This window comes from Astyanax mexicanus, chromosome 18 (genome assembly GCF_023375975.1).
Source record: "Astyanax mexicanus isolate ESR-SI-001 chromosome 18, AstMex3_surface, whole genome shotgun sequence".
NCBI classification, from domain to species: Eukaryota; Metazoa; Chordata; class Actinopteri; order Characiformes; family Acestrorhamphidae; genus Astyanax; species Astyanax mexicanus.
Genome location: NC_064425.1, coordinates 22,116,052 through 22,141,899, shown reverse-complemented (window position 1 = coordinate 22,141,899; position 25,848 = coordinate 22,116,052). Strand labels below are relative to the sequence as shown.

The window sequence follows — 25,848 nt, the reverse complement described above, 5'->3', positions numbered from 1 at the left end:
GTGTTAAACAATGTTATTGTGATGCAAATGTATTTACCGTATTTTTCGGACTATAAGGCGCACTTAAAAACTTTTAATTTTCACAAAAATTGACAGTGCGTCTTATAATACGGTGCGCCTTTTGTATGGATTTTACTCGTCAGGTTGTAAGGAGCAGTAAACACACACTCCGTGCAGCGTTATAGAGAGTTTCAGTGCTATACAGAGTCCAGAGCCGTGCAGCTCCGAGGCTGAGCAGCAATAGCATTAGCTAGATGCTAACCGCTAAGCTAGCTAGCTTATTCACTGAGATCAGTATTATCTAAATTTTACTCGTCAGGTTGTAAGGAGCAGTAAACACACACTCCGTGCAGCGTTATACAGAGTTTCAGTGCTATACAGAGTCCAGAGCCGTGCAGCTCCGAGGCTGGAGCAGCAAATAGCATTAGCTAGCTTATTCACTGTTCAGAGATCAGTATTATCTAAATTTTACCCGTCAGGTGTAAGGAGCAGTAAACACACACTCCGTGCAGAGCAGCAATAGCATTAGCTAGATGCTAACCGCTTAGCTAGCTAGCTTTTTCACTGTTCAGAGATCAGTATTTTCTAAATTTAGCACTTTTAATACTGCTGGAGCAGTATTATTAGAGTTAGATGCTAATCGCTAAGCGTTCACCGTTCAGAGGTGAGTTATCGGCCTGTAAGTCTGTGCTGCTTTGCCTGGCTAGCATTAGCTAGATGCTAAGCGCTAACTCTCTCAGAGGTGAGTTTTATCAGCCTGTAATCTGCTTGTTTACCGTGTTAAAACAAGCTACGGGGGACGAATCGCTAGCTAATATCTCACTGTCTTACCAGAACACGCAGGATTACTCAGTGTAACGCTGTCGTTTAAGTTTGGGTTAACTTTACTAGTTTAGGTGACTAGTAGGGGTGGGAATCGATTACTATCTCACGATTCGATTCGATTCCGATTTTGGGGGCCACGATTCGATTCAAAATCGATTTTTGATTCAAAACGATTTGAATTATAAAAATTTCTGCTTCTGGCTTATGAATCTTATTGAAAAAAAACCCCTCCATAATATACACTGGTCCTGGAGCAAGTAATGTGTTACAAAAACAATAAAATGTGCAGGAATGTGGGTCCTCAGTGACAGAGGAATCACTGGGATATCACAATGACGTTAATGAACAATAAATAAATAATAAATAACACTGCTTTATTACCAGGCTACTAGCGGTGGTGTGTAGGTGACGCTGCTGGGCTGATGTGATGATAGCAGTGGAGCGCTAAAGTTCAGGAGCAGCTGCTGATTAACTAGTTAATTTAAGGTCGTTGTATTTCTTCAGAAAGGGGGCAGGAGGTGGAGAAATTAATTCATATTGTCCATTCCTTAATTCCTCTGTGATGAGGAGCTGAAATTAGCTCTGATTAGCTTATTGTTATTTTTCCGTTCCGCCTTAAATGCTGCAGCCCGCTGCCACCTGTAGCGTTATTTAAGGTGGAACTGGAAAGTTAGCTAGTTAGCTAGCTAACAGTTACTGAAACTAACTACTAGCGATCTTTTTTATGCTTGTTATGAAGCATTCTGCCATAAAACATTAAAACTACACGTTAATCTAAGGTAATATAGTGCTTGTTCTGCCATCTTACCGGTGATTCTCAAACACCTACTACGCTCTGTGTGGGTCTGGAAGACCTCGGTTTGAAGGGACAAGCGGGTTGCCAGGTCCAACAAAAATACCCAGCCCAAAATCAGTCCAAAACCCGCCCCTCAGAATCGATTTTGGGACATTTTAAATCGATTCTGAATCGTAGTAAATGAGAATCAAGATTCTTATGTGAATCGATTTTTTGGCACACCTCTAGTGACTAGCTAGCGTGCTAGCGGATAGCTATGCTAACGCTGGTGCAGCAAGCCTTAGTGGACATCTGGAAATCTAAGCTTACTGTAAATAAACTGAAGCACGTTACTCACCCAAATAAACAGTTTTCAGGAGAGGAATCTGTGTAGATTAATATCCAGCACTCGTTTGACTTTGAAAGAGCTAGATTTATATATACTGAGACGCTCCACCGGCAAGCGACCACCCCCGGTGGGGGAAGGGAAACATGGCGCCACCCCTGTTCACTTTGATATAGGCACCCTTTCTAGTGTCACTTAACGCGCCTTATAATGCGATGCGCCCTATGTATGGAAAAATAGCAGAAAATAGGCATTCTTTGATAGTGCGTCTTATAATACGGTGCGCCTTATAGTCCGAAAAATACGGTACTTAGTGCCCTGTGTGAGCATTACTGCACTGTTCATTTGTTTGTTACGTTGCATTTTACCTACAGACTGCCAATCAGTGCTGCCTTTCAGTGGGAGAACTGAAAGTTCTGTAGCAGTTTTACCTAAAAAAAAAAATATCAGCTTCAAAGTTATGTTGATGCTCCACATTGCTTCTATAGGCTGAAACGCTGCAAACTGCACTGTATAGTTTTGGTGGAGCTGCAAGAAGCCTCTCATGCCTCTCTCTCATTATTACCTGCGTAATAATTCTGCAAAGCACTAAACTACAGGGTTTGGACAATGAAACTGAAACACCTGTCATTTTAGTGTAGGAGGTTTCATGGCTAAATTGGAGCAGCCTGGTGGCCAATCTTAATTAATTGCACATTGCACCAGTAAGAGCAGAGTGTGAAGGTTCAATTAGCAGGGTAAGAGCACAGTTCTGTTTAAAATATTGCAGTGCACACAACATTATATGTGAGGACAAATTGTTGGTGCACGTCTTGCTGGTGCATCTGTGACCAAGACAGCAAGTCTTTGTGATGTATCAAGAGCCACAGTATCCAGGGTAATGCCAGCATACCACCAAGAAGGACGAACTACATCCAACAGGATTAACTGGGGACGCAAGAGGAAGCTGTCTGAAAGGGATGTTCGGGTGCTAACCCGGATTTTATCCAAAAAAACATAAATCCACTGCTGCCCAAATCACGGCAGAATTCAATGTGCGCACTCCTGTTTCTAACAGAACTGTCCGTAGGGACAATAAATCATTGTGGTCTAAAACCAGGTGTTTCAGTTTCATTGTCCAACCCCTGTATGTTTGTGTTCAATCCTGTATTATTACTCTACTGCACGAGTCCACATGTCCACAAGTCTCAGCTTGTCAACAAATGCATGTGTATATCTATCCTAAATAAGGAGGTCATAATTCTATTTGTGTTATGAAGTAAAAATGTAAATAACTCCCCAAGTATAGAGGGAGTGCATTAGCAAAAATACATTCAACCACTAGCTGCAGATCTCGCATCACACGCATGTTGGTCTGTGGGTTTTTGCCGTACCTGACCCAAAACTTAAATATTTGTAGAATGTGTAAAACTAAAGCTCCATTTTTTTCCATTCTGTCGTCCAAACCGTGCCTTCCATGTTGTCCATATTACAGCCAGCCAGTCTGTGAGATCAGTGATGGTACAAGACTCAACTACTCAATTGCTATAATAAAAAAATGTGCCAATATTAGCACAGAGAGAATGAACTGTTGAGGTTAGACACTGGAGATGAGAAGGCAGTTTAGGGAAAATAAATGAGATTGAGACATTACAAATATGTGCTTTCATGCTGAAATGCTTTATATTATGCTCTTTAACAAAGACATATGGTATGGCATATTAATAAGTGCATAAATAATTATATATATATATATATATATATATATATATATATATATATATATATATATATATATATATATATATATATATATATATATACACACACATATATATACACACACACACACACACATATATATATATATATATATATATATATATATATATATATATATACAATTAATTTAATATTTAACCTGTTGAATGTAATCAATAATTCTTTGCATTGTTTAAAGTCTGAAAACTGCATATAATATATACATATATGTGTGTGTGTGTGTGTGTGTGTGTGTGTGTCTGTGTCTATGTACATATAAATATTTAATATGCCAGGCCATATGTCTGTCTTTGTTAAAGAGCATAATATAAAGTATTTCAGCATGAAATCAGGTATTTGTAATGTGTCACAGCGTCTTGAATCATTACTGCATCTCTGCTGTATGTAACAAACCAAACCGTGTGAAAATCGGGTAAAATTGGTAGAGTTGTGATTATTATAAGTGTGTTTAAGCCTTTTTAGGAGTAAAGTTTTGACACGCCCACTCTATTGCATACACCACATTCCGACACGCCCGTACCTTTGGACACGCCCATAACTTTCGCCGCGCCCACTACTCCGGTCTGCAGAGACCTATACTTGTAATTCTTAAAGCTGTAGTTCTTCAAAAAAACATTTCAGACGAGTCAAGCCAACAAACCAAGCTGAACTGCTTACATTTTTGCACCAGGAGTGGCATAAATGATCCAAAAGCAGTGAGTAAGACTGATGCAGGAAAACATGCCAAGATGCATGAAAACTGTGATTAAAAACCAGGGTTATTCCACCAAATATTGACTTCTGAACTCTTAAAACTTTATGAATATGAAATTGTTTTCTTTGCATTATTTTTTTTTTGCATTATTTTTTTTTCAGCCATTTCTCTTCTGCATATAAATGCTCTAAATGACAAAAAAATATTTTACTTAAACCTATAAATTGACCACTGATTCAGAAACTGAAGTGGTCCCTTTTAATTTTTTCCAGAGCTGTTGTACGAAAAATAAATTTTTAAAACCCACATTTAATTGTAACTGCATGTAGCCTATACTTTAACTTCACTGTACCAATACTCTGTGTCTTCACCACATACTGACGGTGAAACGTCAGAAGCATACCTGAAATATCTTTGTCATGCTGTTTTCACACTTGGAAGCTGGCATGCCGTGCTGTGTGAGGATGAGGATGTGGTATAATGTGTTGCGGAGAGATCACTTCCCCACAGTGGATAACCTCTGACTTTTCCAGTAAGCACTCAGCGTGAATAGCACATTTTTCCCGACTAAAACGATAAGCACGTCCAAACGCCCGGCGTTTGGACGTGCCTTTCCTTTACTGGGGGGAGCGAGTGGTGAGGAGTGGCGTGTGGAAGAGTGGAGCTGGTGCAAACTGGCGTGGTGTTGGCGTGGAGCGCTTGTCTGTCAGTGACGCCGGCGGATTGATGACTCACCGCTCATGGTGTGGAGAGCAGGGGGGAGGGGTGTGTGTTGTATTTAACCCCTAACCTTAGAATGAGCCGGAGGCAGCAGTGAGATCTGCATCTCCCCACGTTTCCACCCCAGGTTTATTTCTGGATTCATTCATGTATTTTTAGTAGAGGGAAGTGCGTAAATGCCACGTGCAGGCCAAAAGCTGCATATCTTTTGTGCTTAATAAGAAGAGGCAGGATTGTGGAAAGATGACAAGGTGGAAAAAGGTGGAGGCTTTTATTGCAGAATTTGTACCAGGCTGGTGAGGGGTGAACCATTTAAACCAAACAGCACAGTCATCACATTCTGCTAAAAGCTGCCTCACCCTATGTGTGCTGTACGGAGGCGGTAGGTTTTGCATGCTTGTGTTTTTAAGCTTTGACTGGAAGCTTACTCACAAATGGACTTTCCAGCACAACACTGACCACAAATTAGCCACCAGAATTTAGATTAAACCTTAAGCCGGTAAATGCCGGTATTTGACTGATATAATCTCTGCAAGTCTGGTGGTTTGAATCCCACCAGACACAATGTCCGGTAATGCATTTCCCCCCAAATAGTTTTTTTTTTGTCCTAATTGCACTCCACACAAACGTGTTGTGGACATGGAAGGGGTGGCACAGATATTTCAGCATTTAACACATGTAAAGTGTCCCAAAAAAATCCTGTCTTTTAGAACACTTAGACACCACCATCGTGCTCCATGTGCAAAACCTGACACAATGTCACGTGACCAAGAAAGCCAAAACTCACTGGGCCTCCTGTTTTTTTTTTATTCAGTCCGTATGCAAGAGTTTTATAACTGAGTAGAATTAGGAAATATTTTTCACAGATGTCCCCCTGAAATTACACTTCCTAACTGTAAAATGTTTGTAAATATGACTTAAAAATTGTACTTTAAAATAGCAGCTTCAAGCTTGTCGAAAAATAGTTGCACTGCTCTTCCTGAACTTTCTAGTGTGTTTGCACTCCACACACATGTTTTGTGGAGGATGTTTGGGTGGAGATTTTTAGCCCTCAACACATGTGTAACACGTATGTTCCAAAAGAGTCCCAAAGAGCAAATTACACTTCCAGACTGTTGTGAGAGCTTAAAATGATTAATTCCTATTAATGCTGACATTGTATATACTCTTTAATATATGTGTTTAAAACCGCAAATCTCAATTCAGTCTGATGTTTGTGGCTTTGCTTGTCTTTGGCATAAGAATAAGCTCCCTGTTGCTGAGCTAAATTGTTGACCCATGCTGTAGGCAGATGGTCAGATTAATTTTCCCAGCGGGCCACAGTCTTCTTTGGCATCTGCAAAAGCACCAGATATAGCATGTGTACCTTGTGTTATGTTGGAGAGTTGGAGTTTTATCTGTGTACAGGTTCATCTCTAGAAATTTAAATAACATTAAAAGGAAAGGGGTTTCATTAGCTGTAAGCCATAATTATAATAATCAGTTAAATCGGTTAAAGTTAAACTTGCCTGCAATGCATTTTAAATACATGTGCTTATCACACTTCATAAATTAAAATTCATCCACTTATTCTATCTTAATTTTATCTTGGAGCATTTTTCACACCTGCGCTTCAGTTAAATCTGGCCCTGATTCATTTTCACTCTTGCTGTGATTAGCTTGGACAGGTATGAAAACAGTAACCTCAGACCAAACACACCACACAAAGGCCTTTCAGAAGAGGTGGTCTCTGTCCGTCCTCATTCATTCATTTGTGGTGAGCATGTGATCTGTCCTTGATCCAATTCAACTATCAGCTGTACTCCACTCAAAAAAGTTTGTATGTAGCGGCTTGCAAAGCTAAGTGTTACCTGACATATCACTCAGATAATTAGTAAAGCTATGAATAAGTGGTGTCTCTGATGTTGCAACGGATTAAACAGCACAGAGATTCCGTTGTGGTGCACTAGAAAAGTGGGGTAAGAGTGTGTGTGCATGTACAGAAAAACCATCAGTTCAGTCTCTGCAGTTGAGGAGTCTGATGGCTTGGGGGTAGAAGCTGTTGCAGAATCTGGTTGTGCTGGACCGAATGCTGCGGTACCTTCTTCCCGAAGGCAGGAGGGAGAACAGTTCGTGTGAGGGATGAGTGGGGTCATTCACAATGCTGGTTGCTTTGCGGATGCTGCGGGTGGTGTAAATGTCCGTGATGGAGGGGAGAGAGACGCCAATGATCCTCTCAGCTGTCCTCACAATACGCTGGAGGGTCTTGCGGTCAGAGACGGTGCAGGTCCCAAACCAGGCAGTGATGCAGCTGCTTAGGATGCTCTCAATGGTCCCTCTATAGAAGAGTGTGAGGATGGGTGGAGGGAGATGGGCCTTTCTCAGCTTCCGGAGGAAGTAGAGACGCTGCTGGGCTTTCTTGGCTGTAGAGCTGGTGTTCAGGGTCCAGGTGAGGTTATCTGCTAAGTGGACACCAAGGAACTTGGTGCTCTTAACAATCTCCACAGAGGACCCGTCGATGTTGAGTGGAGAGTGGGTGTGTTGTGCTCTCCTGAAGTCAACAACCATTTCCTTTATGTATGTAGGTCACGCTAAGGGTTGAAACAGTGATTTTTTTTTTAGAAACTTCTTGTGCACTTTTAAAGATCTTAATGCCTTGTTTCAAATGTCAGGGCTCTCCGGATTCTACCACTGAGGTGTGGAGCTGCTTTGAGCCTGAATAACGGTATAAAAAGTGATGTATCTGCAGGGGCAAGAATATGCCCCATATCTCTCTGTCTGAAGGGTGTTTGGACAAATGGAATAAAATTGCTGGATCTTGGAAAGGTGGGATATTTAACAATGGTTACTACTCTTTGGTTTTTTTTTGGTGTTTTACTACACCAAAAGTCAATTTCACAACGGAGTTCTCCTTTAAAAAGAAGGAGGTGGTCATAATGTTATACTTGATAGAGGGCTGTATAGTCCAAAAATTTACATTTTGTGGCCGTGACCAACTGTGTAGGAATAGAAAAGCACTACTCACTTTAATTAAACTCCATTTTTATGTTGAAATATGCTACAAAATTCTTTTACATGCTCTTTTGTAGTATTTATACGAAGTCGATGCAAACACGTGCTTGTGTAGAGAGCCACAGCAGGAGTTATGCAAATGAGAAGCTGGGAACAACTTGAAAGATTTTTGAAGTTGGGCACTGTTCACTGGTTTGCGTGTGTTTGTGTGCGTTTGTGTGTGCGCAAGCAAACATACACTGGCTCAGTGAGTGTGTGAGTGAAAGCCAGAGCATGCCCTTTGAGTGGACTCTATGTGGGTGTTTTTATTAGGCCTTCTCGCTGGAGTGTTCTGCTTATGACTAAAGCGAGCGTCCAGCTCTCAGCACTCTAGCATTAGCCACTCAGCCATCTGCGCTGTCCTTTACAGAGGTCACCACGTCTAGACCGGCAGTGGGGTTCTTGCTTTAGACTCGAGCCACAGGGCTAATGTGCACACTCTCCTGCACTAAACATCAATAAGTGACACGGAGGAGTGCAGGGGTTATTCTTTAGCCGTGGATTAACAAATTAGCCCTTTCTGAAACAGTGGTACACATGGACGTACACACGAGAGTGGAGTGTGTAGTCAAAACAGGGCCATGTGACTTGATGGCATTCGGCCTTTTGCGTCGCTGCAAACTCGACTCTGTACCCTTTACATCTCAGACGCACACACACACACACACACACACTCGCGTACACACACCGAGTTCACTCACAGCATCTGCAGTCCGTAGCTTTGAGAATAAACTAGTCGGTGACTCATCCCTCTCTGCTGTTGCTGCCTGGAGGGAGGGAAGGAGGGAAGCAGTGAGAGTGAGAGAGAGAGAGAGAGAGAGATGGAGAAGAGAAAGAAAGACTGAAGTCGAACGGAGCAAGCAAACAAGCAAGCAAGCAGGCGAGCGGGGAGGTGTAGATCCATGTGCCAGTTGTTTATGTGGTGGTGATAGTACTTCTAGGAGGAGTTTGTCTCCGAGCTTCTTTCCAAGACAATTCCACGAGTTACATCACCACCCCTTTATGTAGATTGGCTTTGTGTAACGGCTTGCTGGGGGGAGGATGCTGTGCACATCGCTAATAAATCCGCACGGACTTGATGAATGAATTAGCCTCGCCGCATTCCCCCATTGAATACTATCCAGGGAATCAGACAAATTATCCTCCAGAGTCTCTCCGCCTTCTGTTTTCCTCGTTTCCTCTTTTACTTTAGTCTCTTCCTTTTTATGCAAAACCAAGGGCCAGAAGTGAAGGAGTCGGGGCTCTGTTTCATAAACATGTGCTGTCCTTCCTGCACTTCCTCTTGGGGTCAGTGACGGACGTCACCGGACTTGCGAGATGTCACTGGGGCACTCGTCGTGGTGCGTTTGGCGGATGCGATGAATTATTCAACATCCAGGTTCAGAATTGCATAAACATACAGTGTTCTTCATTGAAGTCGACCCTTCTCTTAGTAGCCTGACAGAAAGCTTCTTACTCTGTTCTATAGAGCTCTGATCATCCTGTCCTCAGGTCCAGATAAGTGCAGCATCAGGGTGCATCGCAGAAGTAGCAAACTTTTTACGTGAAGCCATCAAAGTGCATACAATTTTTCTGTTTGTGTTTAGTATGTCACATATATTGCTGCAGTAAATGGTCAGTGTTAAGGCCGCAGCATATTTTCTACAGCTGTTTTCACTCAAGCCCTTTTTGCTCTGGGTAAAATGGACTCGCTTACCGACTCGCACTGCACAACTATATTTGCAGGTCTGGAACTATATTTACTTTGCCACATTATTCAAAGCCATCCATGTGCAAAATTTTACCTGTTGAGTGTAATTCTGTACCCCTCTTAAAAGGTTATCATAATTCCAGAGAACTCATGTATAGCATTACATGCAATACATAGTCTATTGGCAATACTTTTGTAGGAATTGTCCAAAACATTTGGATTTATAGGCCTAATCCCATTTCACCCCTTGGCCCTACCATTTAACCTTACCCCTCTGTTTTGTGAGTACAAGTCTAGGGGCTAGCTAAATAACTTTCCCTATTACAGAAGAAGTAAAGAATGGACAATAATAAATAATTGCTGCACTGCCTGCTCTGTTTCTGCAGAAATACAATATTAACAAATTAACCAGCAGCTAGGTTACTGAATCTAAGCACTCCACTGCTTTATATCAGCTATATACAGCTCTAGGGGTGTGACGAGACACTAATATCACGAAATGAGACAAAATACGATATTGGGTTCACGAGAACGAGACGAGACAAGATTTTAAAATAAAATTTTAAAGAATTGAAAAATGGCTTGGAAACTAGAGTTTTGTTTGACAAAATCATATAACGCAAATTTGACAGACTGGTTTCTCTCACACATTGATTATATAAGAAATAGAAATAAAAATAAGAATAAAACATAAGAATAAAAAATAAGAATAAAAAATAAAAATAAAACTTATACAGTGCAAACAATAAGTGCAAACCAAAACCAGTCATATTAAGCCTATGGTTTGTGTTTTTTTTCCTCCTAAATCTCTTGTAATTTAACTATGCATAACCATAACCAGTCATATTAAGACTATGCTTGAAGTGCAAACAGTGACAGAACATTTTTTAAATACAGTACAGAGCTAAGGGATTAGTACAACTGCCTATGAAACAGTCATGTGTAGGATTTACTTACAGTATTTACATGTTTTGTGTCTTGTTGGTCACTGTGTTACCGTTTATTGTTTCCACTGGAGCCAAAATGCAGCCCGATATACAACTTAAAAAGGGGGTATGCAGCCTATGCGACGCATAGGGGCGCTTCACTAAAGGGGGCGCCAAATGAAAGCCCCAAATAAATTTTCTCTCAGGAGAAACAGCCAATCAGCTTGCTGGTTTTGCGGAGCGCGGTGGGCTAGTAATGACAGAACGTATCTCCTCCACCCCCTCCCCCCCGGGGGCGCTGATATTACGTTTGCATACACCAAAAACAGTACTGCTGTGTTGCCAGATCCCGCTTAAAAAGTCCACACTAAACTATTTTTTTCCCCCGCGAGACAGGTTAAAGCTTGACGAGAAATATCGTCACATTTAATCTCGCGAGATCTCGTGCCACGAGATATCGTCACACCCCTATACAGCTCTTGAAAAAAAATTAAGAGACCACTTAAGTTTCTGAATCAGTTTCTCAGATTTTGCTTTTTATAGTTATATGTTTGAGTAAAACTACATTTTTTTTTATTCTATAAACTACGGACAACATTTCTCCCAAATTCCATTTTTTTTGGCATTTAGAGCTTTGTTTTGTTTTGTAGAGATTTGTTTTGCAGAAAATGAGAAATGGCTCAAATAACAAAAATGATGCAGAGCTTTCAGACCTCAAATAAGTACAAAGAAAACAAGTTCATATTTATAAAGTTTTAAGAGTTCAGAAATCATTATTTGGTGGAATAATCCTGGTTTTAATCACAGTTTCCATGCATCTTGGCATGTTCTCCTCCACCAGTCTTACACACTGCATTTGGGTAAATGTATGCCACTCCTGGTGCAAAAATTCAAGCAGTTCAGCTTGGTTTGATGGCTTGTGATCATCTATCTTTCTCTTGATTATATTCTAGACGTTTTCTGTTTGGTACAATCAAAGAAACTCATCATTTTTAGGTGGTTTTCTCCATTTTTAGCTGTTTTTTCCAGAGATGTGTATGCTTGCAGGGTTGTCTTAGTTGTTAGCAGGAGGAATTCACTCCTTTCCTCTTGTAGCTTTGTTCCAAGGGGAAGGATTACACTCAAAAAGTAGAGTATGTTCTTCATTTATTTTACTCTACATTATTCACTTCAGCTAAAATACTCCCATAAACACTAAATGATTATGACAAGTGCAAGGACCCCTAAAATAAAAGAACAGTTCTGTCGGTTCCGGCAGTTTAAGAGACGGGTTAAGTCGGAGGCGGCTGTGCGTTGGCGGTGTTTGTGGTATTAGCATTTGCTGTAGAGGAGCGATTGGTGAGATTGTGTTTGCTTTAATGATTTGAGGGCATTTGTAATTGGACTCCTGCAGGGGGGCCTTCTCCTGCAGTGTTTTACTCTGGATTAGCTGTAATTAAGAGCCGTGTCAGGACGGCTTCCAGGGACACAGGCAGACGTGTCCAAAAGGAGAGCGTGTTCTTTCATCTTTCTATTTCTCTCTCAACTCTCCCACGTTCTCTCGCTGCCAGCTAACCGATCCTGACCAGTAACACAGATGCAGGATTGCTGGTGACTGGTCAAAGGGTCCAGTCAGCTCTTACCCATCTGCTGAACAGAAGAGGATCTTCAAGCTCAAAACTTAGCTGTTTTCACATATGAACCGCAGAGGTGTTCGGCTATCAGGACTGGACATTATGTGGAGTAGGGGTGTGCCATATTGAATCATATGCAATATTATAGCTCCCACAAGTTTTTTTTTATTGTAAACATTATTAAACCCTTAAATATTGTGCCTAATCACCCACCTTTAATTAATATTTAACATCAGGGTCCTACATGTTTGCTGTTTTTTAGCAAAAGAAAAAGTTCCCACCGTCATATTTACCATTATGTATCTACTAGAGACAGATTATATCTGTCCAGTATCATTTATTTGATGGATATATGAAGTGCATTATTAGTATCATAACATTCTGGATCATTGACTTCTGTTACAAATCTTGTATTTTTAAATATCTCAGTTAGGGGTGAGCCATATCATATTGTATGCAATAATAAAATTCAACTTTTATTTTGTTACAGTTGTGCATTCTTGAAATATTTTTTTAATTCAGTGTTTTGTCATATCACATAGAGTATCATTATCCATGAAATATTTAGATATTGTGATGTTATTTTCGTGTCATATCGCCCACCCCTAATGCAGAGCTGCCCTTTCACAGTGTACAGCTTGTGATTTACCATTATGTGGACATTATTCTTTCTTTTTCTTCCTTTGTTCTCTCACTTACTTTTTATTTTTAATCTTCAATACATTTTTTTCTGTTTACTTATTAGCAGGTTTTCCATCAAATATTTTTTTGTGAATTAAAGAAAACTGCTTTAAAAAACAGACTAATTTTCCCCGGCCATAATTTTATAATTGTCCAGAACTTTGGGAAACTTTGTCAAACATTGGGATGGAAACTGTTGGCTGTTGTTTCACTCGCTAAGCCATATGACATATGCTCCTGTGATTGATTGGCATCGCAGCAAGCAAATTGAAGGTATTAAAAAACTAGGGTTTCTTGACAGCTCTTGACAGCTCTTTGCTTTGTTAGAATTTGAGGGATGCCAGTGGCACACATAAAAAGGGCTCAATCTCTGTGCCACCCCAATAATGTCCATTTTACCCTGGGAGGAACAAACACACCATATAGTTCTGTAAGATCAGCTCAGAGCCATTGTCAGAATTAGCTTTGTATTCAAAATTTTAGAATGCGAAAAGCAACCATTTGAAGTGCTGCATGTACTGATTTGACCATCCATAGGGTTGGTAATTTCCTGAGCATTGCTATTGCTTTACACAAGCTATTATGTAGGGGAGTTCAGTACAGTAAATGGCAGTGTAGACAGTACAGGTTAGTATAAAATGATAGAGAGTAAAAGGATTTGGAGACAATGTAAGGAGTAAAGGGACGTATAAAGTCGTATAGAGCATAAACAGGATAGTATAGGGGAGTGTTGGGTATATAAAGTATTGTAGTAAGGGGTGGGAGTCTCTAGGCACCTTATGCTTCGATTCGATTACTATTCGGAGGTCTGCGAGCTCTCCACGGAGATCCACGTAAACACAACAGCAAGTGGAAATGGAGGAGCTACTGAACGCGATGTCATGTGACCGAGAAAGCCAAGAAACTCACTGGTCCTCCTGTTTTTTCAATTGCACTCCGGGTGCAAGAGTTTCATCACTGAGTAGTAGTGTGAAATATTCTTCACAGACGTCCCCCTGAGAAACTAATCCCGTCCCGTGCTAAAGATAGTTTAGGATGATCACTAAATGGGGGAAACATTTGGCGTTTGGCGTAAGCATAGCAGCTTATTGTTATATTAAGCAATACAAATGAAACTAAAGCATTGATGTTTGATATTGATATATAATACTAGATGTCTCCAAAGGCTTCCGGCTTGATATCATGGTTTATTTAAAGAAAATAAATCTCTTTTTTTTTTTTTTCCTCCATAATTTGTACTTGGTAAAGGGAAGGCCCACTTTTCTCTCTCCCTCTCTTTCTCTCTCTCTCTCTCTCTCTCTCTCTCTCTGTCTGCCTCTCCTTTTTTCTATCTGTGGGTAACAGTTAAGAGTTTTGGAGTTTATTTGGAGTTGGAGCTTATTTTTGGCTCTGCTGCTGTGTTTTCTGTCTGTGTGTGTCTGAGAGCGTGTGAGTGTATGTGTTTGTGTTTGTCTCGCTCTGTGTTTGTTGATGCCTCCTCTGGAAGGCTGGCACTGGGCTCCACGTCAGCAGCAGCAGCAGCAGCCTGGCTGTGTGTGTGTGTGTGTGTGTGTGTGTGTGTGTGTGTGCGTGAGGGGAGGGGAGGGGTGTGAGGGAGAAGGGGAGGGAGGGGGATGTGGCCTTTTATGTCTGATCTGTCAGTGCTTGTGCGTCAGTCTGATGTAAAAGTGTGGGTGGGTTTTTTTCCCCTTTTTCATTAAAAAAACACTTCTATTCCTTTCCTCAATTTCACTCTCCTTCCTTTATATGTCTCTCTATCTTTATATCTGTCTCTTTTTGTCTATTTCTTACTACTGAAATTTACGTCCTGTCACTTTTTCGTACCATTAATTTTACTTGGTCTAGACTGACCCCTTTTGCTTCTTGTTTCTCATCTCTCAGCCCTTTAGTTTGTTTCTCCTTTCATTTATTGCAGCTGAAATCTCTCTGTCCAGAGCTTTTTCATGACTCTTATCTATTTACCTCCCTTGTAAACTCTGTGAAACAGACAGGTGTGGTTCTGACCTTTCCAGCACTTTCTTGTTGTAGTGCTGTAAATCTAAAGTTAATAGTCTTTCTCTTTGGCTCAAAGTAGTTTTGTGTAGCTGAGAATGCTTCTTGCTTGCTTATTTGTGGAGTTATCTTGTGTATGTGTTTTTTTTTATTATTAGTGTTGTCCTGATCTGAAGTGGTGTTTTGGGCCATTCTAGGCTAATTGATTGTATTGTTTTTATGGCTATTCCATTTCCAATTCTTTTTTTTTTACCACAGTGTTCTAGCAGAGTGCTCTCTGGCGTCCTCTAAGCACCAGTCTGCTTAGTGAAAATATTTTACATTGGAATAGGAAAGCTTGTGCTTTTTGTATAGACTGTTTTTCATTTTCCCCTCTTCTGTTCTAAGATATGTACAATTAGAATTAGAACAGTATTGTTTATCTATTCTGGGGCATTATTTTGTCTAAAATACAGCTCTGGAAAAAATTAAGAGACCACTTCAGTTTCTGAATCAGTATCTCTGATTTTGCTGTTTATAGGTATAAGTTTGTGTAAAATGAATTTGTTAGTTTATTCTATAAACTACTGAAATAATTTCTCCCAAATTCCAAATAAAAATATTGTCATTTAGAGCAATTATTGCTTCTGGATTGCAATTGAAAAATTACAGTGTATGGCAGTGGTCAAAATAGCTATTTTATTAAATGCGTTCTGTTTTAGGGATGTGCATACAGACAGGAATAAAATTACCGGAGGACCACAGAGTTGAGCAAAAAAACAGTAGGTAATTCAGCCTGTAATTTTCTCAAAGGACATCTGAGAAAAACACATACATGATCGTTCTGGACAGAAATAAATCACAGAGGACCCCCCCATAAAAGAGAAAACTACCCCAGGACCCCCTGAGAAACAAATCCCATCCAGATAGGGCTTTAATGTTTCAGTTCTATTGCATGGTGCTTCAATGTTGCAGACTGCACAAGCGGGACAGTGCATAAGCATAAACACCCAGTAAAAAAAAATATTAAGAGAAAAATGATTGACAGTATTACAAAATTAGGTTAGAACTTTGGTTGGAGGTTTTGAGTTTAGAGCTTGGCGTCAGTTTGGAGGAATTCTTATTAAATTGCCCAACCCTAGGGGCAACTGAAGTGCAATACATGACAGTTCTCGCACAATGCTGCTTTAAAATAACTGGTAGCTGAATGAATGAATTAGTCAGTCAAACTGTATTAAGATATCAAATTATATAAACTATTAACTAAACATTTATGCTTCAATATTAATTAATAGCAGGCATTACCTAAATTGTTTGGATTTATTAGCTGTAAAAACATCTGATTGATACTGGCCGTTTTTTAGCGTTAAGGTCTTCGGATCAAGGGACATTAAAACCTATGTTTTTTTTTCCCCTCAATTCAGCCTTTTCTTCAGGTGCACTTACCTGTTAGATCAGACTGACTCACTGCACATCAGTTAAGCAGCTTCAGTGTCTCCAAATCAGGCTTCAAAGGTCCCACAGCACTCCACATCAAAGTAAAGAGATAATGGTTTGTCTGTCTTTCTAACAGACGTGTGAAATCTTTGCTTTTAAAGGAACTGTGGCTCATAATTAAGCGTACAGATTTTTATTATTCTTTTTTTTCTTTTTTTCTTTTTTTTAGGTTGTATTCAAATCCAGTTCATGTGCTAAAGCCCAGAGCGTGATTTTTTTGTTACATTGTATCTTTCTCATTTGTTTTGATTCCTTTCACGCTGCACTGGATGAAGCACATTGGTCTTCACATGTGGGCGTTCAATTATTGGTCTGTAATTGAATAATTATGCAACTGCCCAGACTTTTTCAGGTTTGTCTCCATTAGACCTGAAAGATGGACTACAAAAAAATTTAAATCTAATATGTGAGGCTGCAAAAGCTTTTTCAGATTCATTGTTTTATCACTCTTTTCATTGCTCATCTGTCGTTATTAAGAGTTGCGCGTACGCTAATGTGTTTCGTGATTTTGACGAAGACCACCATAAAAATGTCTTCCCACTAGAAAACCAAAGCTCAGAATTTGCCACTGGTTCAGTTTTTGTGTACATTTTCAAGTAAAGGCCCTTTCACAGCAAGTAAGATTTTTTCGGATCATGAAAACTAGTATGATTTTGAATGTAGTGGGTGCAATATTTCTTTTGCATTCTGTGCTCTGGGGCTAGAAACTCCATAGCTCTCGTAAATGTCCGCTCTTTTTTTCCCTATCTCTGCTCCCTGTATGCTTTTGCTCACAGTCAAAATTCTGTGTGAAAGACACAATTAATATTCAGGTTCGTTTTTAAAATTTGAGTGCAGCTTAAAGGTGAAGTTAACACATGTTGCCAAAACTGCATTAAAGAAAGTTTATTGTGTCGACAACAAAGTAGGTAGTTCTTAAATTGCCCTTTTTTATATGTGTTACAGAGTTTGATACAAAATTTAATTATTTCTGTCAAATTTATAAGGAGGAACTAAGTAACTTAATTTGTGTTTTAGGACTTGAAATCTGTAAATGTAAAAACATAATTTTATTTGTGTTTATTGCTCTACATACCATATTTTTCGCACTGAAAATGCTTTAATTTTCCCAAAAATCATCAATGCACCTTATAATCCAGTGCGTATGAATTTTACCAGTCAAGGAGCAGTCAAGCCAAATTGCAGTGTTATTCAGGAGTTTCAGTTTAGTTCTCCAGCAACAGGGGCTGGAGCAGCATTAATATTAGCTGCTATCCACTATTTCCCCATTCAGAGGTAGCAAGCTAGCACTGCTGGATCAGCATTAGTATCCCCCACTAACTGCACTCACTATTTTCTTGTTCAGAGGGGAGTATTGTTGGCCTGTAGGCTGCTCCTAACCCTACTCCTAACCGCTAGAGTGGTTAACTGCTAATGCTAATGCTCCAGCTTTTCAGGAATCTTAGCTCACTGTAAATAAATAAAAGTGCTTAACTCACCCAAATAAAAAGTTTTCATGAGAGAAATCTGTGTAGATTAACCTTCAGCGCTCATTTGACTTTAAAATAAAGTCTTTTTTATTATTATAAGGCGCCTTAAAGTGCGAACATTATGGTAGCCAAAATTATCCAGACATTTTCTTACTCATGAATGATCATTTATTCTAATGTAATGATTGGAAGTATTGTGCCTGATACTCCTCTCACAGAACCCACCCCTTTTACAAAATCTAAACAAGACATGTTGCAAACAAAGTGAGTTTTGTTCTTAAATTGTCAAAGTCTTTAACTAGTCTGTTGAGTCACAGCATGACTTTACATCATGCCTGCCAGCTGTAACTCAGCGTATTGATTTTGTAGAGGCAGAGTGGCCTGAATGGTTTTACAGCTCTGAGAACTCTGATGTTTGTGACTGTACTGCCACTAATGCTTTTACATCACACCAACATCCTGCTGTAAATGACATATGTATAGATTTCTTGTAGAGCCTGAGATCTTTCACTTATAATGTTCAGCCTGTGGTTATGAAAAATATGGGTTTCCCATGGTCTGTGCACAATGGTCTGCTGATTCTTCATCAATTCTCTGAATACTGGGACTGACTGCGGCTGTTACTGCTTTCATACAGATATCTATAATGTTAGCATTGAGTATAAGTAGGTGCAGATAAGTAGGTGGCAAGAGGCAAAATGTGAGAATGTTATTAGTCAGGGAGAGAAACAGTAAAGAAAAATTGTATTAATGTTCCTTTCAGCAGGAGACACATTTTGTTTACAGTTAATTATTTAATTAAGTTCATTATTTGACATTCAGCTGTATTTAGGTCTATAGGTCTGAGTTTTATATTTCTCTAAACTCCACACTGACCATTTGTTCCAGTAGAATCTTTTCCCTTTCCCTGATTATTATGCCATCCGTGCACTGCTTCTGTAAGATGTAAGGATTATCGTTTTGTGCCGATGTGCTTGTAATGCTGTGCTCTGGAGGCTGTTCACAGGTTGTTGTGTTAAGATGTGGACAGGAGTTCTCTACCACCTGCGCAGGCAGCCGAGGTGGGACCTTACAAGTTTGTCATTTGTTGCACTTTCCCAAGTATTTGTACTATTTGGCAAGAGGAAACAAGAGTGTGTGTGTATGTGTGTGTGTGTGTGTGTTGGTGATAATACACGACGCTTCCGCTGTTCTGAAAATAAAAGTGTCAGCTTTGGCTCTGCGTGTGTATGTGCGGAGGAAATGTATCCAGCCTCAGGCAGCTTTTACAGACTGTAATGTCTGAACTTCCTCTGACTGTGTCAGGATATTTTACACAGCAGAAATATCCCACACAGCATCTGTTGTCTGCCCCTACCCCCCTCCACAGCACTGCACTGTCAGCAGTAGTTAGTGTTCACAGCAAACCACATATGTTTACGGAAAAAGAAGAGTTATAATCTGTACAATTATGCAAAAAAGTGCAGATAAATATCTGTTTTAACTTAAAGACTTCAAAAGACACGCTACATTCAATCTCATTAATATGTTGTCAGGTCTGTAGTATGATACAGCAGTTCATGCTTTATTTCTCTCTCTTGCTCTCGCTATTTCTCTTTATCTCTCTCTCTCTTTCTCTCTCTATCTCTCTCTCTCTCTCTCAGCGTTTTTCTTCTAATTCAGTCACTGGGTGGCGAGACCACTAAAGCTAAGCTAAGCAAACAAAATTTTCTTTTAAAGTCAAACTTTTCCAGGCATTTCCAGATTTCCACTAAGGCTGGGTGTAGCATCATTAGCATTAGCAGCTATGTGCTAGCCACCCAACAGCGCTACACTGAGTGTTTCGGTAAGCCAGGGCGATATTAGCTAGCGGTTCGTCCCACGTAGCTTGTTCTAACAGCGTGGGTAGTGAGTTATTTTAATTCTACTCCAGCAGTGCTATCCAGGGTTAGCAGCAGGTTACAGGCCAATAATACTCACCTCTGAACCGGGAAACAGCTAGCGCTGAGCACGGTTGGTGGCTAATGCTAATTGTGCTGCAGCAGTGCTATCCAGGGTTAGCAGCAGGATACAGGCCAACAATACTCACCTCTGAACCGGGAAACAGCTAGCGCTGAGCACGGTTGGTGGCTAATGCTAATTGTGCTGCAGCAGTGCTATCCAGGGTTAGCAGCAGGATACAGGCCAACAATACTCACCTCTGAACCGGGAAACAGCTAGCGCTGAGCACGGTTGGTGGCTAATGCTAATTGTGCTGCAGCAGTGCTATCCAGGGTTAGCAGCAGGATACAGGCCAACAATACTCACCTCTGAACCGGGAAACAGCTAGCGCTGAGCACGGTTGGTGGCTAATGCTAATTGTGCTGCAGCAGTGCTATCCAGGGTTAGCAGCAGGATACAGGCCGATAATACTCACCTCTGAACAGCGGAATAGCTAGCACTTAGCGCTGTTAGCGGCTAATGCTAATACTGCTTCAGTCTCGAGTCTTGGAGCTGGAGAATTAAACTATAGAACTAAACTATACTGCAGCACTTCAGAGGAGTGGCTTTACTGCTCATTTCAACCTGACTGGTAGAATTCATACATCAGGTGTACTGATGATTTTTGGGTAAATGAAAGGATTTAAAGTGTGCCTTATAATGCGAAAAATAAATATTTATATATATATTTTTTACACGCGTCTGTACCAAGGTTCATGTGCTACATTGTATTCGTTGGTCTGGATGGTTTCAGTTTCACTCTGCAGTTTTCTGAGCACATCAAGAAACTTTGCTATGTACTGTCATCATCATGTTCATGAACTACGTCACCCTATACTTGACACTAATCAGTTTATGGAATGTTGTCGGTTTGCCAGTTCGCCTTTTCAGGTGTTGTGCTGAATTCTGCCTCCCTGTCCCAATCTGGCCTTTCCTGTCACATGCATCATGCAGCATAACAACCGTAACAAATTATCCTCTGATTGCTTTTATTTTTCTTATTAAATAAGGCTTAACCTACAGGTACAGTAGATACAGGAATCACCAACATAATCTGTTGTGCCTGTACTGCCACCCATTGCACGTGCTTGGGAATTGGATTCAGATTATGGCACAGCACTGTTTTTTTTTTTTTTTTTTTCTTCCTTTGTTGCTAAATGATAGATAGTACTTTGCTTCAACTTTTTAAAGTGTGTACCATCTAGTAAAGTACTTTCAAACTTCAGATAATCTGGTTATTATTATTTATTTGCTCTCTTTTTTGTTTGTATTTCGAATGTATGATTGAATGAAAAACTACAGTCTTGAGATGTTGCAAATTGCAAGAGCAATTTAATTTTTTTAAAATATGAATCATAAAGTGTGATTTCTCCAGCCCTCAAGATCTGTTAAATCATCATTCGACTGCATATTTGAATTAAAAAATGCCTTGATCTAATACATAACTGGTCAATAAATCTTTTCATCTCTAGTTCGTGTAAATTATCTCTGCCGTTCCATCATGGACAAAACATAATGTATTAAATATCTGAATAGTGAATTCAGTATTTAGATATTGGCACAAATACATTATAGACATTGTCAATATAGCGACATACAGCTTATATTGTAAGGCACATTCTGATATATATATATATATATATATATATATATATATATATATATATTTTTTTTAATTTTGTTTAATAAAAAAAAATGCAGAGTTTTCAGTGAAATAAGGCTTATGTTTAAATAAGTTTTGATAATGGTCAATGTGTTGTACACAGAAATTAACATCATGATCAGTATAATATTGTGCTACTTTTAAGATGTTTATGTATAGTGTTAATCTAATCCTTTTATCTTGATGCATTTCCAGGTCCTGCTCAGGTTCCCATGATGTCCCCAAATGGTTCAGTGCCTCCAATCTATGTGCCTCCTGGATACGTTCAGCAAGTTAGTTCACATGGACTTCTGTTCTGTTCTTGTCTTAAACCCCAGTTTGTTTGGTTTTTTTCTTTTTACTTGTCAGTTTTTTACTTGACTTTTTCATTCCTGTCCGTCACTCTTGCCTAGATCATTGAGGAGAATGGAGTGAGGCGTGTTTTGGTCTTACCTCAGGCGGAGTTCCACCCGGGGGGCCACTCTCCGCTGCACCACCCGCCCCCTCCACCCCCCCACGCCCACCTGCAGGCCTTCATCCCACACCCTCATCATCCCATCATGCCTCATCCTTCTCACCTGTACTCAGGCATGGCCGGCGGAACGGGAGACATGAATCCGCAGTACATCTCTCAGTACCACCCAGCTCACATTTACTCAGAGCAGGGTGAGTATATATGTGCATAAACACACACACACACACACACACACACACACACACACAAAGACCCTGATCTAACTGTCAGTAGGACCAATATTCAAAATGACACAGATTAAAGGCTGCAAATAACAATTATTTCTAACCTTGATTAGAACCAACAGTTAATGCTATCAGCTCTAATTCATTTAATGAACTAATTTAACTATAATACTTTCTGCAGTTTTCTACTTTTGTCAGCTCTAATTGTTTTACTGTTTTGAAATAGACCACTGAAGTTATGTGTTAATCTGTAGTCCTTGCTATTCCCATATTTGGCATTCTGCGTCTAATATTGATTTTCAATGGTAGCAATGGATGTGGTTTTTAAAATATTGTCCCTGTATGTGCTACTTTATGAATATGAGCACTTTAATCAAACTGGTTAGACATCTTGGTCACACTGATAAACTGGTATACTGCAAAAATGTTTGCCCAATTTAAACCCTGATTTCCAGTTGTGGTTAGTCTGTGCTGGTTGGCTCTAGTCTGCAGACTCTGGTGTATTCAGAGCTGGCAGTCAGAGTGAAAGGCATATAGTGCATAATTGGCTAAGACTATTTTCAGACTTAAAATTGCGTCTGAATTCATTAGCAAAAAATCAAACGTTCAAATTTTTTTCTACCTTATTTTGGGTGAATTCGGAATTGGTAGTGTAAACTCTGAACTGACTCCATCAGCAGCCATACACATTACCTTCTGCTAGATTCAAAATACTAAAAAAAATTATCTAAAAAGAAAACCACACAATGGGTCAAATAAAAAGTAGTCAAAGCCTTTTTTCAAATTTTATTCAAACTTTGTTCTATCATATAATGTCGGCACTATTGCAGCAGCTAGAGTCTGATACCGCTACACCATTTGTAGGCAGCTTTCTTACCTCCAGCTCTTCATGTAATGTGTATAGACCATGATGACTAGGGCTGGGTATCGTTTAAAATTGTTTGGTACCGATACGATATTTTGATATCCAAACAATACTTTTTGAGAGAGAGAGTGACAGACAGAACAAGTGAGAGAAAGACAGCGCGAGTTAGCCAGAGATGGTGCGAGTGAGACAGAGGGAGAGACAGCACATTTGGCGAGAGCAGGCGTACGAGCCTCTGAGATTTTAGCACAGCGGTGGTGTGTCGAAAATTTGAATGATCACCTTGAACGTGCGGAGTATAACATAATGTTCACAATAAGTAACGTGCACGGTGGGGTGTGTCGTAAGGAATTTGGACGTGTAGTATATCTTGCTCAGTCATGTAGTGTGTAACCAGAGGTGGAAAGTAACTAATTACATATACTCACTTTACTGTAATTGGGTAATTTTTCATTTTTAAAGTAGATTTTAAAATAGGTAATTTTACTTTTACTCAAGTACATTTTGACACAAGTAATTTACTTCACTACATTGGAAAACTCACCGTTACTGAGTAAAAAATAAAATGCTGGGGACAAAAAAACAAAATGAATAAAAAAAAAAAATGTTGTTGATTTTTGTTCTCCATGGCAGCGCAGCTGAAATTTTCAAAGCAGTGTTTATTACGGTTAGCGGGAGAGACGCTGTGTGAATCAGCTGTGTAGCCTGGGGTCTGTCTGCGAGGCTCCTGGGAAACGGTGTTCTGTCAAGTTATGCTACCCATCAATAAGTGCTTCTTTTTCCTGAATGAGCAGCTTTTCAAACACCTTGTTCATCTGAGACCAGCTTAAATAAAACCAGTTAGAAAAAGTAGCTGGTTTTGAGCTGGATTGTTTTGCAGGGAAGTCAATTATGGATGCACCAACAAAATAACCTTTAGCAGTGTATGCTAAGTAATGCTTACTTATTTTGTGGTGTATATAATGTATATGAACACTGAAAGTAAATGCATTGACAGCAAAGCTTTTTTACACTAACAGCATTATCAGGTTTGTATTAGCTTTTAGGATTCCAGACATTTCTCTTGTTTATGTGTTCGTAGCCGATTCCAACATGTTGCTTGTCTCACTATTTGTCTTTTTTTTCAGTTTCTACAGACACTCACCCACCACATGGGCGAACACCATTTGTTCACAGGGACGAAAGGGCTAACAAAACCTATGAGCGACTTCAGAAGAAGCTGAAAGAGCGGCAAGGCGGGCAGGCAGGAGGAGGGGGTGGTCTGGTACCTTCCAAAGACAGTCCTCCTCTTTCCCCACAGAAGAACCGTGGAACCCCACCAGGGGGAGGGGACCTGCAGAATGGTGTTGGGCTTAAGGGAGTGGAGGAACAGAGCCAGGCCAGCGCAGCAGTCACCAGCTTGGGCATGGAATGTCAAGGGAGAGGGAGAGATATGGAGCCTGCAGGTAGGCAGATGCTGAGAACATGACTGCGATGTAGCCAATTATGATGCCTGCTATATCAGTGCAAATTCTCTACATACCTATAATGATTTTTTTGCTGTCTTGGTCTAAGGACTTATATAACATAAAGGGATAGATATTAAACCTGATGCTGCAAGATTTCAATTATTCAACTTGAAATGTTTGCATTGAACGTGCAGGCATAATGAGATGCATTTTTAGTGTTTGTTGTGCCAAGTGTTGACTCCCTGCCAGAATCCAACTCCCCTTTGTGTGCATTACATAGCAGTATGGGCTCAACAGTTCACACTTGTGATTATATAAATAGTTTTCGTAAACAGACTAGAGAACATTGCTTAGCTGGGATAGCTGAGACCAATCTAAGCAAAAAAATCTCAGTTATGTCAGTTTATTTTGAGTTTTAAGGGTTTTTTTTTTTTAACTCTAATTTTTCTCCCAATTTAGATAGGCCAATTAATGCCCCACCTATTCAGCTGCTACTCAGCTGTATATCCCCCTCATTACAAGCAATGCCACCGAAAAAGAGGTGAAGACTAGCACATGCCTCCTCGGATACATGTGAAGTCAACCACCGCCTCTTGATGAGCTGCTTCTGATGCAGTATTGCCAATAAGCATCCCAGCACGCTCTGAGAAAAGCACAGCGACTCGGTTCTGATACATCAGCTCACAGACGCAGCCTTGATGTGGGGAAAGAGCGCCATCTACACACCCAGAAAGAGCAAGATCAATTGTGCTCTCTCGGAGCTCCGGCTGCTGATGCGAAGCTATATAACATGATCGGAATTCGAAACAGCGATCTTCCCGTCATAGCAATTGGACTACTCAGCACCCGAATTTAAATTTTTTAGCACATCCTAAACCAAAGATCCAATAACAAAAGTTGATATATCAATATGGTCATTGTCTTGTTGGAAGGTGAATGTCCTCCCATCCTCAAGTCTTTTCAGCCTCCAAACAGGTTTTCTTCCAGGATTGCCCTGTATTAACTCTGTATCAACTCTGACCAGTTTCCCTTTATCACGAAAGCATGATGCTCCCACCACCATGTTTCACAGTGGGAATGGTGTGTCTTTGCATTTAGAAAAAAAAGTTTAACTTTGGTTCAACACTGACCCTGGCCCCTTATTCCCCATGTTTGCTACATGGCTTCTTATGTCTTAGGTTTCTTTTTGCCACTCTTACATAAAGGTCAGATTAGTAAGTTCATGACTTAAAGTTGT

The 25,848-nt window shown here is 40.0% G+C and overlaps 1 protein-coding gene across 4 annotated transcripts in view; it reads left to right on the top strand.

The window, feature by feature from the left end:
* fndc3a (fibronectin type III domain containing 3A) overlaps positions 1-25,848 on the top strand; it is a 99,513-nt gene that overhangs the window by 48,450 nt on the left and 25,215 nt on the right. For all 4 annotated transcript variants that reach the window (XM_007236717.4, XM_007236718.4, XM_022679350.2 and 1 more), the window contains 3 exons: positions 21,816-21,892; positions 22,013-22,265; positions 24,291-24,608. In XM_007236717.4, coding sequence (XP_007236779.3) covers positions 21,816-21,892; positions 22,013-22,265; positions 24,291-24,608 — 648 coding nt within the window. The remainder of the gene's footprint in view (positions 1-21,815; positions 21,893-22,012; positions 22,266-24,290; positions 24,609-25,848) is intronic.